This window comes from Dryobates pubescens, chromosome 29, assembly GCF_014839835.1.
Source record: "Dryobates pubescens isolate bDryPub1 chromosome 29, bDryPub1.pri, whole genome shotgun sequence".
NCBI classification, from domain to species: Eukaryota; Metazoa; Chordata; class Aves; order Piciformes; family Picidae; genus Dryobates; species Dryobates pubescens.
This window is the reverse complement of record NC_071640.1, coordinates 4,633,450-4,649,851: the sequence shown is the minus strand read 5'-3', so window position 1 is coordinate 4,649,851 and position 16,402 is coordinate 4,633,450. Positions and strand designations below refer to the sequence as shown.

Below are 16,402 nucleotides of genomic sequence, written 5' to 3'. Positions count from 1 at the left end.
CAGAATGAAGTTAAGTACCAGACTCAATTCAACTGGGAATACTCTTTGCCTTCAATTCCATGCTGCTTAATTAAAAATTACAATCTTGAAACAAGGGAGGTTCTTGTCCTGCCTTGGAGTTGCTGAGGTCAGGATCAGAAGCTCAGGATGCTGTATGGGACTTCAGCAGGAAAGGCTGGAAATAGGCATTTTGGAATATTATGTTGGGCTGCTTCTTTTATTATTTGGTATATAAATATTTATGGCTAAAGTAGTGTGGGTTGTGCACATGCTATCCACAATTATTTATTATTTGAAATATTAAGGAATCTCATCCTTAAGCAAGATCTTTAAAATTTAACAGCTTGATATGCTAGACTCAGCTTGACAGGGTGCTGAGCCATCTCATTTAAACTACAGTATTACCTAGAAGGTTGGACCAGATGATCCATAGGGTCCCTTTCAACCTGGCATTCTGTGATTCTATAGTGCACTTCAGGTTTAACCTGCAGCCTCTACTGAAGTACCTGTGGCTCTCCCAGCCTCACCCTCAGCCTGCTGAAGGGCTGTGGCACAGAGTTATCACAGCAGTTTGTTTAGTGACAGTCCCTAGTAATGAGAACCCTAGAAAGAAGGGCCCTGCAGCCTAAGTTCAGCTCATGGCTGGGAGGATCACTAATGTAGGTTTGTGGTTATTCTTCTATAGCTTCTCTTGGCACAACACCCACGCAGTGCTAGAGGTTAGGCAACAGCCACCGCTTCGCACAATGCCAACCACGGCAGCAGCAGCAGGGTGAGTACAGAAGGGCAGCAGGTAGCACAGAAAAGGGTTTGGAATTAAATCTCAGTCTACAGCACAATGCAGTGTATACTTTTGCAAATTACCAGGAAAACCATACAAAAACCACTCAGGTTTCGACCAAGTTTGATTTCAATGTAGCAGTTAACTGTTTAAAAGCATTAACTCCAAGGAATGAAGTGCTGGGTTGATAAATTGGAGGAGAAATCCCCATTGTCTGATTTTCTTTATGCAGTACCAATCACACTGCAGTTTTGTTGCTGGTAGTAGGAATAGCATTGCTTTAGACACTATAACAGTCAAAGAGTAAGACATTGGAAGTTCATAAAGAAACACTGTCTCAAAAGATAAGTTAGAATTAAAAAGAAAAGATGTAGAAAGATGAAATTAGCTGAATTTTCTCTGAGAAATAATTCATTCTGTAGAAAATCTGATCCTGGTCATTCAAAAGCCCTTTCCATAGTTGCCACACAGCTCTGGCTGCATTTTTTCAAGAGTAAATTCCCAAGACTGGAGAAAGGAGAAGCTGCTCATTTCCAGTCCTTGTTCCAGTCATTACGTATTGCTCACAGTAGAAGAGGTCAGAGATACCTTGAAAGAAAGAAGGACTTTCAAACTGTCCGTGGGGAAATTCAAAATCAAACCTACTTTTGCTGATTTTCACTTTCACAGCTGCTCTGCAAAATGGTTTCACATAGCCTGAAACACAAACCAGGAATTCTCTGGTCTACTGTGCTTGCCTCTAGACTGTCCCAGTTTCTCTGAAGTCATCTCTCCATTAATGCTTCTCTTGTGTTTAAAACACTGGCTTCTATGCTTCATCTGACCTAAATGGAAGCAAGATAGCCATTTTTTTTCTCTTGCCTTTGTTGACTTATCTTGATTTTATCTTGATTATTGAAATTTTTGTATTCTACTGGCAAGCACCACAAGCAATGACCTCATAGCAGGAGGCGGCATCTATTCAGAGGCGCTCAGAGCCAGCAAAAATACTCCCAAGCACACAAAAATAGTTCCTATTACATTTTACTCCTTGGCAAAGGAATATTAGATTATATAAAAGGCAACAGAAATAGCTAGCACAGATACATGCAAAGTACTTTAATGGTAGTGCCTCATCACTGTGGTTCACGTCTGCAAACTGGGAGCCTATATTCTAGGTAGGTCAGATTTGTCTTAAGCTGAAGTTCGCTAACAATGTACTGATTTAGACTCCAGGCACCAAGTATGGCAGAGGGAGCCACATTCTTTGTGATTTAAGTGAGACTGAACAGCCAAAGTCTGGCAACTGAGTCAGGCAAGAGAATTGTGGTGGAGAGAAGAAAGGAAGTCTATGTGGGTTCCTGAAATGAAGCTGTAAATGCACAATAGTGCTGTGCTGTCAGAGTTGCCACTTTAGCATGAAAGTACTCATTTCTATACTGAAAATGACAATTCTTCATCTTCAAGGAAATAATCACAAAATCCCAGAATCCCAGCATGATAGGGGTTGGAAAGGACCTCTGCAGATCACCAAGTCCAACCCCCCTGCTAAAGCAGGTTTGCCTACAGCAGGTTTGCCCAGAGGGGTTCAGAATCTCTTCAGAAAAGGAGACTCCACAACCTCTTTTGGTGGCCTGCTGCAGGGCTCTGGCACCCTCAAAGTGAAAAATGTTTTCATCATGTTTAGGTGGAACCCCTGGGGTTCTACTTTGTACTTCTTGTGCCTTGTTCTGTCACTAGACACCACTGAAAAGATTCTGGCCCCATCCTCTTACCCCCACCCTTTAGATATCGATAAGCATTGATAAGATCTCCTCTCAGGCTGCTTTCTCCAGACTGAAGAGTCCCAGATCTCAGCCTTTCCTTGTCAGAGAGATGCTCCAGTCCCTGGTCTGCTAAAAAAATCCCAGAGCTAAAATTTTCAAAGTTCATATAGGCATGTCAGGTAGATATTGCTCTCTGCAGCAAAATGACAGATGTCCTCCAGCAACTATTTATTTATTGAGGTGGCAGTAAGAGATGAAGGGAAGAGAAAGGAAAGGGAAATGGGCAAGGAAGAAGACAGTGATGCACAAGGAAAGTCTGAAGAGCAACTGAGGAGCATAGAAGATTCAATGCAGCTACAATACAATGATAAAAGCTTCCTGTGTGTGACCTTAGGCAAGCCACTTCCAATTTACTTCCCCTTTATAAGAACAGGACAACAATGCATTTAAGCTGGCATGAAGATACCTGGATTAGAGAGTGAAAAGCACATAAGCATTGCAGCATTGATGATCATACAAACATATTGGCAACAGGCAGGCAAACAAAAGTTGCTTTGCAGCTACCCAGGATCACATGAAAAGGAAATACTACAAAGTTGTGGAGGGCTTTGTTGAGGAACGCAGCAGATCTTACCCTCTGCAGAAGGGTTGTGTGTTAAGTCCCTAAACAATAAATTCTGTCCATGCAAAAACATCTCTCACAGTTAGACCACTGAAGCAAGCAACTACTGTGTTTGAAGAAGGGGAGACATAACAAGTTTGTCCATTCTGAGCAGAAAATACACATGCTTTTACAGTCAGCTGGAGCTTGATCTGTGTCCACGTACATACCACTGAATTAAAAAGCTCTCATTCCACGGTCCTGTAGACCATCAGTTACAGCTGATACTCAGTCACTACTACCAACAGCTAAAAAAACCTTCTGCTATGTCTGGAATGGAAGTGATCTTCACCTCTGGAGTTCAAAGGTCAACATTTTATTCCTCATGCTACTTCATTATAGTCATGTTGCCTGGCCAAATGACAAAGTAAAGAGCAACACCTGGAAAATCTAACACTGACAGTATATTTCTACCAACAACAACTAAGTAAGCATTATTAGCAGCAGCGATGAATGAGAAACCATTTTGTTTTATCCCCATTACTGGAAAACCCCATTTGCACTGGTACATGTCTGACCTTTCAAGCCTTTTAACACACATAAAATGAGAGACACTAGGTTTGCACGAGCCACAGTGAGACCTTGATCCCCTTATCCTCTATTCTAAGCAAGTCCAATGACCACCAGCCAAGGGACTATACTAGTCTTGCACCTTGGTGTGGTTCAGGCCTTCTTTGGCTTGCAACAATTTTCCTGATTCAGGTTTCAGCAAAGTAAGGGTATTTTTATCTATTAAAAGAGTTTCTTTTGATGATCTGGCATTTTGCCACAAGAAAAATGGCTAAATGCAAAGACATCTAATTGTTAATCTTTTTTTTTTAGTGAAACTGCAGGCAGAAACAGCTGTTTTCTGTATTAAAAGACCATAAGCTCAAGAGGCCTGAGTGTAAGAAAGCATCTACTAGATGTAAGATCTCCTCTTGCTTATGTAAAATTGATTCAATATGAAAATGTTTAGGTTAGATCAAGTACCAGTTACATAAATCCAGTGCTCCCTATATCCAGGTACTAAATATTTGTCTTAGAATACATGTAAGTACATGCAACTTCCTTACTGTGCAGTTATAATTAACATAACAGCACAGAAGAGAGAGCGAAAAAACCAGGTATTTGTCAAAAATAAAGTGCAGTGAAGCCTTCAGCAAGCAAAGTCTTAGAAATAGGCTTTGCAGATTTCCCACTGAAACAGACAACAGTAAATGGAATAACCTGACCCACTGGAAGGAAGGCTAAGATTTTGTAAAACATCACTATTCCACGTCCTCCCTTAGCTAACTTTGCCTTGTGGAGATGGATGTGTCTGATTGGAATGTAACCTGCAGAAAAAAATCAACCACAGCTAAGCTTTAAAATAGGAACATCAAAAAGTTAAGTGTGTGCTAACAGTAATGGGAGAGAGTGGTGGCCATCAGTCATGTTGGTGTCAGGCCTGTTGTTTTGGGGATAAAGGAATGGCTACAGTTTTCTCTCTAGTGACTGAGTCTACACCAGCAGGTCATTAGTGAGCAGGGTTTAATGGGCTCACAAACTACATCTTGTCTTGTTGAAGTGGAATGCACCATTTGACTGCAAATCTGGACTGCTGAAAAATAGCTGTGTTTCATCTGAGATAACAGCCTGCAAAAGGGATTCCATAATCAGGTAAATAAAGAGTTGAGAGAGTTCCCTTCATAAGGATGCAAACCGAACAACATATGCAGAAAGTTTGTGTTAAGACCTATTGTGAAACGATTTCTATACAAAAGAGCTCAAGAAAATCATTGTTCCAACTCTATTCCTTTCTTCAGGCTCATTAAAGAAATTCTGAGACAAAACACAGCCTTTGATCTCAGGCATTGCTGCAAAGCAACTGCACATTTCAAATGAGACATATTCATTCCCAACAAAACAAAACCTCTATGCAAATAAAAAGTCAGCCCCAGTAATTCCAAAGTCCTTTGCTGCTTACCTTTTAGCGAGCAGGTCAAATTTTTGGAAGTAGTTTCTCAAAGTAACTCAGACATTCCATGTTAACTGTTGTGCTGCAATAAACAGCTGCAAAACTTGCTGATTTATTTCCCCATTTGGTGTGCATGCTGAACCCCAGAAGAAATCCCATGCAGCGGGTGGGGGGGAGGAAAGGAAAAACAGCCCCCAAACCCAGGGGGGAAGCACCTCAGCCCTCGAGCAAAACACAAACAAAGTTTTAACAGGGAAACAGAAAGGAGATCCAGCGACCGCTAAAAGTTTGGATAAGAACCAGCATAAGCTAGCCTGCTCCCCTTGCCTGGAGTCCTGGCTAAAGGTGCCTCTCCAAGCAAAATTTCGCTGAGGCTCCCAGCTCCTCCGAGCAGATGGTATTCACACATTATTCCCGAGCAGCAGCATTCCCTAGTCCAATCAGCAGGCAGCACTCAAAAGCCAAGCGCTTCCCAGACTCTGTTACAGTTTTCAATAGCTATAGCACAAGATGAATGACTCAGAAAGTGAATAAGCAGGGAAAATAAAACACGCCTCTCTCCTAGTCAGAGGCACAGGCAGGCAGTTCAGCCGCCCTGAGTCTACTCAGCACTGGTTTTCAGTGGAATGCACCTGCTTTTTTTGCCCCCTAAATCCCAACTGCTGGTTATCTTTTCTGTACCTTCCATTTGTGCAATCACCTTGGGTCAGAAATCACAGTAAGAATGAACTTTTTTTTTTCTTCTTTCTTCAGTCTTAGAAACAACAAATATTTGTAAGGCTCAAAAGAGGATGAACTGGATGTGTGCTCATCCAGACAAACAATTGTCTGATAACTGAGTGAAACTCCTCCTGCCAGCTTTTGCTGAATACATACAGAAATATTTCTAAGGTTAAGGCCTAATTTTCCAAATCCTGGTTCAAATTACATGAAAAGAAGAGAGGTTAATTTCCAAACTGTCTCTCCTAAACAGATTGATACATCCTCTGTTTTCCTCTGAAGTTTACCAGGGAAGTTTAAACTGCAATGAAACAAACACAGCTAGGAAGCAAATGAATTACCAACGGCTACCAGCTTTCTGATGAAGTAGAGCCATTACCTAAATGCTGGCCCAACAGAACCAATAAACTACATCCAGCTGCTTTGTTTAGCTTATGGATCATTCCCATCATCTCATCCAGTTTTAAATACACCCTCTCCACTCAATGCCTGGCTTTTTCTGACAGCTGCAACTGAGCAGTAAAGGATGATTCGCTAAACACAGCGAGTCACTCATGGACACAGAGCTGCACAGCACCAGCAGGTTTCTCCCTGGAACACAGCAGTGCACTCAGGAGCCTTCCAGAACACACTGAAATTCTCTTCAGTTGTGTAACAGGAGAGACTGCAAGGAGGGGACCCTGTGTTTAATGTTCCTACACCAACTCTCAGTGTCCTCTACATACAATGTCTTTATTGCTGCCACTCAGAAATTAACTGCAGGTTAGCTGAGAACACTCACAGTCAGACGAGTGGAATCAGTTAAATCAGTAAAATTTGGGGTGAGAAGCATTCTCCCAGGTACCCCTGGATATTTTCAGATCTTTGTCTGTGGCTGTAAATTGATCCTTTGCATTCCTGTCTGACACATGAACTGTGAAAAACTCTTCAGGGATACTCTCTGGGCCATGAGTAATGCTCTAATAGCACTGCTGCAAAACAGAAGACCAGTGGCAGAGACAATAAAACATTATGAACTCTGGTCCAACTTTTACAACTATTAAATAAATTCCTTTTTCTTCATTCTGGAACAAGTAAGATAATTAGCAACTTATTTTCCTACTTTCAAAACACTAAGTATCAAGATTTCTCCAGCTTGAATTTCTCCAGTCTAGGCAGGACCTAGACTCAGAGGCATGGATTTGCTGCATCAGCAAGCCATGCCCACCCAATGGTTAAGCAAACAAACCCACACATACAGCTCCAGGACAAAGAACAATGGCTTGTGTTATGACATCTGCCACAGCTGTCTACCAACCTCCCAGCTACATCTAGAGAAGTATTTAGAAGTGTAAAACAAAACTAGAAGCATATCTAGATCTGGTAAGAAAACAAACATTTCTTGACACCTCATTTTGGCAGACATTTTCTGATCGCTGCATCAAGCTCTGTAGCAGCCAAAAATCACTGACTACTGACTCACTCAGCAAGGCATCTGGTAGGCCTCCCAGCCCATACCAGCAGTAGCAAAGCTTTGCAATTAAATCTTTCACATGTGCCAATTCCTTGGAGATGCTGCAAGAGGAAGCACATCTAAATGTAAACATTATTACCATAATGCTGTAACTGACATGATAATCACGTGTATGCTCTGAGAAGCCTCCTGGGCAAACATCCTGATCAGACATAATAAAGGATATTACAGTGAAGTGCCTGAAGGTAAGCAGCTATTTATTCTTTATATCCCTTGTGTACAGTACATTTGTTAGACATGGATGCAAAACATTCAGGGTTGTCAATCTTTCTGGTATCACCAGAAGAGGAGGCTGCTCTCAAACATCTTAGAAGCCACAGGTATGTGATCACAATAATCCTTTGATGAAAGGCCTTAGAAGAACTCAATTTGACTGAGACTTTCTCCAAATGTGGGTCTCAGCTCTCAGTAAGGACTGACCATTTCTTCCCTGGCTTCTCCAGTTTCTGTTATCTACCACCACAACCTTATGGACTTAAAAGCTTCTGGCCTATAAATACCTTGATATATCACATGAATGATTTTAATTTCTCGGTATCTCTGCTCCTATGAAATTTTTTGACCTCTATTTTCCAAATCAGAGACAGGAACAAAACATTAAACCCCTTTGGTCTTCACTATCCCTGCACCGTGGTTCTGAGGCATTTTCCTGTGTAGCATCCTCACGCAGCTGACACACCTTGCCAGTATTAACATCTATTCCTAGATCCTAGGCCCTGACAGAAGCAAGATTCATAGAGCAGACTCTTCCATTCCATTCAACTGTGCTGAATTCACTTCTCCCATAGTAGGCTGTTGCTCCAGACAGTTCTGAAGGAGACCTGTAACTGTGCTGTATTTTAGAGACGCAACTGGGAGGTTTCTCCACAAAGCTGTGCTTTGATGTTGCTCTATCTCAGAAGCAAAATGAAAGAGGCCATGAACATGCTTGACTATAAAAAGACCCTTTGCTTTATTACCAAAGAATGAAGACACTACTTTAACTGTTTCTAGTACCTCCAAGTCTGGACAGTCACATTCTATTAATCTAATGGTTCTTATGGGCATGTTCATGATCTGGTGGGGAGTTCCTGGATTGGCTCTGTCCTATTCTACAGTTTTCAGTGAGAAGAGAAAGGAAGAAACAGCGTATAATGGTTGCTCACAATTCAATTACAAACTGGGAAATTGTAGAATTTATTCTGCAAATCATTATACAATAATCTTCCTAATCCTTGGTCTCCTATTCCCCTGGAGCTTTCTGCCTCTCTGATATTGTTAGACACTTTATTAAAACTATATTGGATCCTTCCATTTCACTGCTTACTGTAAATTATAACGAAGTTACCAGATAGTGCTTGTATCTGTTTTTAAATCTTTGTTGCCAAAAGGCTTTGATGCCATGAAAGAAAGCAAATTAAACCTGCACACCAATTTTTTAACTCTGTGACATGTGCTCAATGTGCCACGTGGTCACTGACATTTCAGGCAGATTATTGATGATCCTTTTCAAACAATGGTCACTACACACACCTGGATAATTTCTTTGGAGTAAATCCAATACTTACCATAGAACTTAAAGGAACCTCAGAAAATGATGTGGAGCAGTGGCCTAGGGTTACCTGTGGGGTGAATCTGTCTTTATTTCAGATATTCACCAATAAATAATGCCCTCAGGTAGGACATTTTATTTGATTTTGTCACCACTATTTCTTATGTGTCCAGATTTCCCACTTTGATTTTGCCCAGAAAAATTTATTACCTGCTCTGGACATACCTTTCAGTACAACACATCCTTCCTATGAATTATAGGTTGCACCTGGATACAGTGAAGAAAACTACGGTTCAATATAAAGCAAAGGGTTGCCACCAAAAAGCTGCCTCCCACTTTTGTGCACAATTCATCAGGAATTCAGCCTGCATTTATCTTCTCCAGCTATTACACTGCCATTTGTCTTTTTCTTTTTGATTTTTCCTACCATTGAGCACAAGTTTCTTTACCTCTCTTTTGTCAGAAGCTGTAAGACAGACACGGTGCAGGAACTATAGCGGAGAGAAGAATGAAGCATAGCTGTTCAGCGCTCTATAGCCCTCTGCTACCTCAGCCTTGAAAACTGAAATTTGCTAAGAAAAAAGGATGATTTTTCAGAACTGCTCAAAAGAGAGACCTTGCTTTTCAAATGGAATCTCCTGAAATGATGCACTTGTTAAATAATCTGCTTGCTCACAGATGTCTAGGATAAATATTTCTACTCACAATATACACTTTGTGCCTCTAATGCATTTAACCCCCAAGAGTTCTTTGCAAACAATATAAAGGTTGGCTGAGGTAAGCAGAGAAAGAACAAATAATTCTTTAAGGATCTCTGCCACAGGCCACAGTACAGCACTATCTAATCACTTAGTGATAGTTTAATATGTTTAATTGCCAACCTACTCATTACTATTCTTCTTCAGTCCTGTAGACAATAATGGGAAATTAACTTCTAAAACTATAACCACCATAACTCATTACTGGCCAACGCTGACACTACAGAAACCCAAGTTTTCAGACTTAATAGGGCAGGACAGTTCCATGGATAAGAAAATTCACTTCTGCTTTTGGGCAGTTTTTGCGAGATGGCTGCTCCGAGACAAAACTCCCTCTTTCCTCTCACACAAGGAAAAGGATCAGTGCTCTGCCTTGCAGAGATCATGGCAAGTTGTCTGCAGTTTGTGCAAGCCTACAAAAACAACCATAGAAGCCAATACACAGTGACACGTGGCCATGAGTAAGGCAGCAAAACTGGTCTAATTTTACTGTTGCACAAACCCACATATTAGGACTGTATTATAATTACTTTCTAGCTGCCTGTATTACTCCAAATCTACTTCAGACTTCATGTTTTCTCTGCTTTTAATGTGTCTACACGACAACTGTATCAACCCAATCTATTTAAAGGATAATCAAAACTAAAAAGAGTGTGCTGTGCTGTTTTTTCAGTACAAACTTCAAGCAAGCTAGTCTTCTTTTTTCCATACTTCCCTCCCCTTTCCATGTCTCATGTACTTTTTCAGCATACCACATCTAAATCAAACCTTGCTTTCCAGCATCTTTATTTTCTCTCTTTACTTTTTCAGATACAAATGTTCAGTAATACTAACTTTACTGCTCAGACAGCGTGCCAGAATGGCAACACCTATAAGAAATATTTAAGATTTCATTTCCAGGCCATGTGCAATGCTAAAGCACACAACATACTTCTGTTAAAATAGATCCCTGACCAAATTTACACACTCACAGGGAATTCAGATCACGGCAAGGTTTGTTCCAGAACAAGCTAACTTAATTGCAATGGTAAAATGTTAAGTAATTTACTCTCATAAATCCTCAGTTGTTGGTAGATGAGGAGTTTATTTTTCAACATGTAACTGCATGGCATCTGCAGTACTACTTCAATTTAAAAGACAAGAACTTCAGAGTATTGCACCGAAAATCAGTGTTGTCATCCAATTTTCCTTCTTTTTCTCATTACTAGGTGCCTAAAATGCAGTTCTGACTAAGAAGCACCAGATTAGCTCCCCTATTATCTGCCTCTGCCTCACTGTTCAGCAACAGAATTTCCACCTGCATTAGTAATTCCCCCAAAACAACCTTTTCTGTAGAACTTCCAAAAAGACATTTCAGAAGATTTCACTATTTTAGTCTAATCCTTGTTCTCTCTGAGATAATCATATTATCTTTAAAAGAAGATACTACAAGGCTAAGAATACAGATATATATTGTCTACACAGTGAAAGTAAATGTCAAGCCCTGGAAACAAAAGAGCCTGGGGTGCTGATGAGCCTTTGGCTCTGTTTGCTGAGGTACATCTGCCAAAAGCAGCTCAGCAGCAATGTTCATGGTCGTCTTCTGTTCTAAGGCAGATCTATCCTATCTCTGAATAAAACACCTTGGTCTTCACCAGCAGCAGCCATAATGTGTTGGTCTTGGGTTCCTGCATGACTCTGCTAACAAACTTCATAGCCAATATATAAAACATTCCATTTCCCAAGCCCTTGCTTCTCTTTTCCTTGTGTTATTTTTAATGCACGTCAAGGTGTCACTGAGGCTAGGATTTCATTACTGCCCTAGAACATTGCTTGAGGAATCTAAATTACCAACAGCAGACAAAGTTCAAGTCTGGCTGTCATCCATGTAGCTCACCTGCTTCAATGTCAGAGACTGCAAACATATGCTATAATTATTGTATTACTAAAGAACAATGGGGTTTTTTCTTCCTTTCTTTGTGGTACAAAATCTGCATCTGTGATTCACACTTACTGTGTAGGGAATACAATTCCTCTAAAGCCAGAAAATGGGATTTGGTCTACAAGGTTGTTCAAAAGGTCTGCTAAAAATACTGTGCCCTTAAAAGATTAACAACTGATTCACAAAGAAATATTGCCAGGACGCACGGAAGAATAAATTCAGAGGTGGTACCAGTGTTCAGCACAGCCATAAAAACCCCAATCCAAGCAATTAAAAGACACAATGAATGCATAATTCATGGCTGTTTTGTACTCCAGAGTTTGTACACAAATACAACATCTTATAAATCTTCACCAGCTCACAAAAAGCTGCTGAGTTGTCTTTTCTTCCTATAGCTGCAAGTGGCTATAGTACAAAAGAGGAATCTGTAGCTCTGATATGTCATCCCTCTGAAATGGGTAATTTAGGGTTATGGTTTCAGGATCAGCACATTCTTCAGCACTTCTCTTCCAAGATTTTTTTTTTTTTAATCAAATAAAACCACCCCAGTATATTAAAAAGAACACATCAAAAAGTCAGAACTGTGAGCCATCGTAAAATGACAATAATCTTTCTTTATATTCCTGGGTTTCAGAGAATGGAAAGAAAATATGGAGGGGAGGAGGAGAATGGGAGTGCTTTAATTATTTTTTGAAATTTCTTACAAGCACCTGTAGCTTTGTGTGAGTCTTTATCCTAGGCACACACAAAGTTACTGAACTCCCATCTCCTTTCACAAAAGTCACAATGGATAGAAACCTCCCAAGTTTGTGTTCAAAGCCATACGAGCACTACAGCTCAGTGAAGAATCAGAGAGAAAAAAATCCAATAACCATTTCACCCACAGGTTATGATTTTATTACAGGGTCTATCAAGTCAAAGCAACTAACACAGCTTAAATCTCATTTCAGGCCCCAAAATAAATGAGTGGTCCTTCTCTGTTCCAGTTACAAACAACAGGAAATCTATAGGGTATCTCCACGAAAAGCTGGCGACCTGATTTGATTAGGAATAAAAACTGTGCTGAGAAATGAGACACACAGCTTCTCAGTCTTGAATATTCCACTAACATCCTTCTAGCTGATTTCATATATCTCTGTGAGCAAATGAAAGGGCTGCAGGAGGAAACTCTAAAGAATATTACTGCTATATAGCCTTTGAAAAAGATTTTACTGTCATTAATGATCTATTGATTGGGCTGGCAACAAGCAGCTAAGAATGAATTGAGCTGAATTTGAACGTAGGTGGTGAACCAATATGTGTAGATCCAAAATTAAATACCTGTTTTCATTCTGTGAGCAGAAAAGGGAATTTGACCTGACATTGTTGAGGGTAAAAGGGCACTTCTACTATAAGCACAACGTTTCAAGTTATGGTGACTTCCCAAGGCATTAATATTTGTCACCTGAGCACTACAATAAGATAAACAAAATTGTTATGAGTGTGTTTGTAGCAGCTCACTTGCTGTTTGACAATAAAAGGGACAAAGAGGACAGCTACATTCCTAAGAGGAAAATTTCCATAACAGCATTTTGCTGGCATATTGTTGACAGTTTTGCATTTACTGAATTCATGCAAAGTGATGCAGAGTGTGTCATCACAACAGTTGAATCCCTCAGTCCTGCAGACTGCTCCGGCAGCTCCAGCAGCAGAACACTTAAGCAGCTGACCTTGTGATCAAGAAACAGTTCAACCCATTGGTTTTACAATGGGGTAGTTTAAATCAGAGTAATTAAAATACTCTAAAAGGAAGATGGAGATTTACACAGTTGGAAGGGGAACCAGTGAAGATTTTGCTAGGATACATGGTGCTTACTTATTCATGTCCTAGTTTATGAACATTTCCAGTGTCTGTCAACTTACTGAAGTATTTTATAGGAAAACTAGTTTCTACTCTGTGTGACAAAATAAACTTTGCATGTCTATAAGGAGAAGAATAAGAAACCTATGTAACTCACACTATGCATTTTAAATTCATTGAGCCATTTTAACATGTTTGAGAAAACAAAGCTAAACTTACATTTTCCACAGCATCAAGACACTGTCTCTGTGGCTCTTAAAGTCCAGATTCTAATGCTGGGACAGGCAAGAATACTTGCTTAGATGTTTGTTAACATCAGCCCAAGCAATGCATGCACTCCTCTGATAAACTTAAACCTTCTTGCTGTAAAGAAGAAAATAAGATTTAATTCTATATCTTAGTGGTCTAGGAGGAGATAAAAGACATAAGAAGTAGGTACTGCTTTTCTAGAGAGAAATTAATATAACTGCATAGGAGAGAGAGCAGAAAAATGAAATAAAAGGTGTGATCCTCCCCTCTCAATTCTTTCATGTAAATATTGCCATTTGAAACAACACAGCAATCTGTCCTTGATTATTTCATACAATTCAGCTTCAGCATGGCACAGAGCCCAAAGCAAAGCAGTGCTGCCCACTTATATCTGCCCAGTCAACTGTTCACATAGTTTAAATGTTACTTCATTCCCTTAACCACATTCCTTCCATACAGTTTTAGGTCTCCTGTGATATTAACGCTGCAGTGGTGTGGTACTTGGAGCTCTAGGTTATCAGCAAAGAATATGCTGTGAGTAATACATAAACAGTTCCGAAACACTATGTATGTAGGCAGTGGAATACTTTGTGGATTTCAGACTGTATCCAGTACAGCACCAATTACATAGTGAAGAGCTGACAGACAATTTAGTCTAAAAATCACCATCTTAAGTTGTTTTCATAAATGTAAACAATTTGCTGTTCTCAGTGCAGCCAATTCACTGTTTCAACAGAGAAATAAAACTTGCAATTGCAAACAACTTTTACCCCAATATATGCTTTTCTGTATGCCCTCCAATAGACTAGATATCAAACAAACAGCATGTGGAATGCTGTAAATCCAGGGAATAGCTGCAGTTTTAACCATGGACTTTAATTCCAGGGTGAATTTATGTGGTCCCTAGCTAAATATATCCTTCTTAGTAAATTACTCATGCAACTGCCTGTAGGAAAGCTTTCTGCAGATAAAGAAACTGCTCCCAAATGCTGCGTTTGACAGCACATATTGCAGAAAGTTACAGTCTTTTCTCACTGGCAAAGAAGACCCCCAAACTGCCTAATATAGGATGTAGAAACCATAGGTTCCTCTTCTCCCTGCAAAGACTGCCCAGAAGATAGGTTAATTCTGCCTGCTTACTGCTCCTTGCAATATGCTGTATGTATCAGTCTACCCTCCAAACCCTGTAAACAGAGTGATTCCTAGGATAATGTGAAGCACATTACCACATTCAGTTCTACTTATCCATGCAGAAGACAGTAAAAACACACGCCTAACCCTGTGCCTTCAGCAGGATGTGTAACTCAGACAGTCTTTCATTATCCTTTTCTTCCCTCTCTTTTCTATGTTTTCTACTTCTTACCATTGGAGTTGTCCTGGTCCAAAGGATTATCTGGTTCCATTACGTCAAATAAAAGCATCCAACATGCAGTTGTCCATGCAGCAGAGGCATAAAAACACAGCAGTTGCCTAAGCTGATTCACCTGATTTATGAATTAGTGCTGCATCCATAAGAGGCTGTGTTTCTTCTTTTGTATTACATCTGGCTCCTTTTCCAACTAGATGGCTGGGTATTACAGCATGCAGGCCTTTTTCCAGCATCCTCTTAATGCATTATATTTAAAGTAGCAGCAACCTTTTTCCTCCCATCCCCCAGACTAAGTTACAGCAGTAACTAGGCTGAGCTGGCAGAGAGCGGAGCTCATTCAGAACAGGACCTGCAAGCGTTCTCCGATTCGTGTTGCTGCATAAAGAGAATGATTGATACAATAAAAAGTAAGTGGGGTTTGACACAGCACGGTACGCACTGCAGAGAGCCGCTCCAAAACCACCAAAGGTCTTGAGGCTTTGGGGAATGCCTCGTGGAAGCCACCAGGACGCACCCCCTCGCACACAAACACAAATTATGCCCTGTTCCCTCCTCCTCCCCCCCCTCCTGCTACAATCTTTTATAACCCTGGATCTCCTCCAGCAATAGTCTGTTCCTTTACTCAGTTTATAATAAACTCTGCCATTCCCTTGTGTCCCCAGGGCTGTCTTGGAAAGGAAAGAGGCTGTTTGCAGAATGAATAGACCAGCCGGTGCCTAACAGGGAAGCAACTCAATGACTCCGCACTGGGCAGCTGTAACTTGCTGCAGCAACAGCCTTCTGCTGGAGACCTTGTCCTACATTTACCTCCTCTGCCAAGCCAGGAGATGCTGCTAAGCTGGCATTTTTAAAAACCCTTCTGCAAATGAGCTGGAGGGGCAAGCACCAGCTTTGCTCGACTCATATGGCAAATTATACCAGAGTCTGCAACTGCAGACTCTCTGATCAGAGACAATATTAGCTGACAGATCATACTATTACAAGTCAGGTCACCTTCATTCTTCCACTGGGTCTGCCACTAACTCCCTGAGACCTCACATAATTCATAACTCTTCTTTGTGCCTCAATTTTCTGTGATATTGACATTGAAAGATGTCTTATCTCACAGGAATACAGCTGAAACTTCCCAGCTTTACATGCTTTGAACTTCTCAGATAAATGGTATGGTACAAGGACTGAGGAAGATGACCCTATCACCTAGGTGAAGAATAAAAATTTCCTTTTCTCTGTCCACAAAACAGCAGGAAAAGATACCAGTGTGCAACTATAAACCACCTCTGAAAAGGTAAATTCATATTGCTGTTACAGCAGTCCTGAAGCAGTTCTCCAAGTCCAGACTTTCAGGATAATTTTACATAGAACTGTAAGAAGCAGT

General features: G+C 40.5%; 1 protein-coding gene across 3 annotated transcripts in view; it reads right to left on the bottom strand.

Moving 5' to 3' along the window:
* The window catches only part of DAB2IP (DAB2 interacting protein), a 204,240-nt gene extending 188,742 nt beyond the window's left edge, over positions 1 to 15,498 (bottom strand). Inside the window, exon 1 of one of the 3 annotated variants that reach the window (XM_054174496.1) lies at positions 15,143 to 15,498. In XM_054174496.1, coding sequence (XP_054030471.1) covers positions 15,143 to 15,260 — 118 coding nt within the window. In that variant the 5' untranslated portion in view covers positions 15,261 to 15,498. Of the gene's footprint in view, positions 1 to 5,135; positions 5,168 to 15,021 lie in introns of those variants that run through there. The other 2 variants (XM_054174498.1, XM_054174506.1) reach the window with 2 other exon arrangements.
* Positions 15,499 to 16,402: the final 904 nt, after the last annotated feature.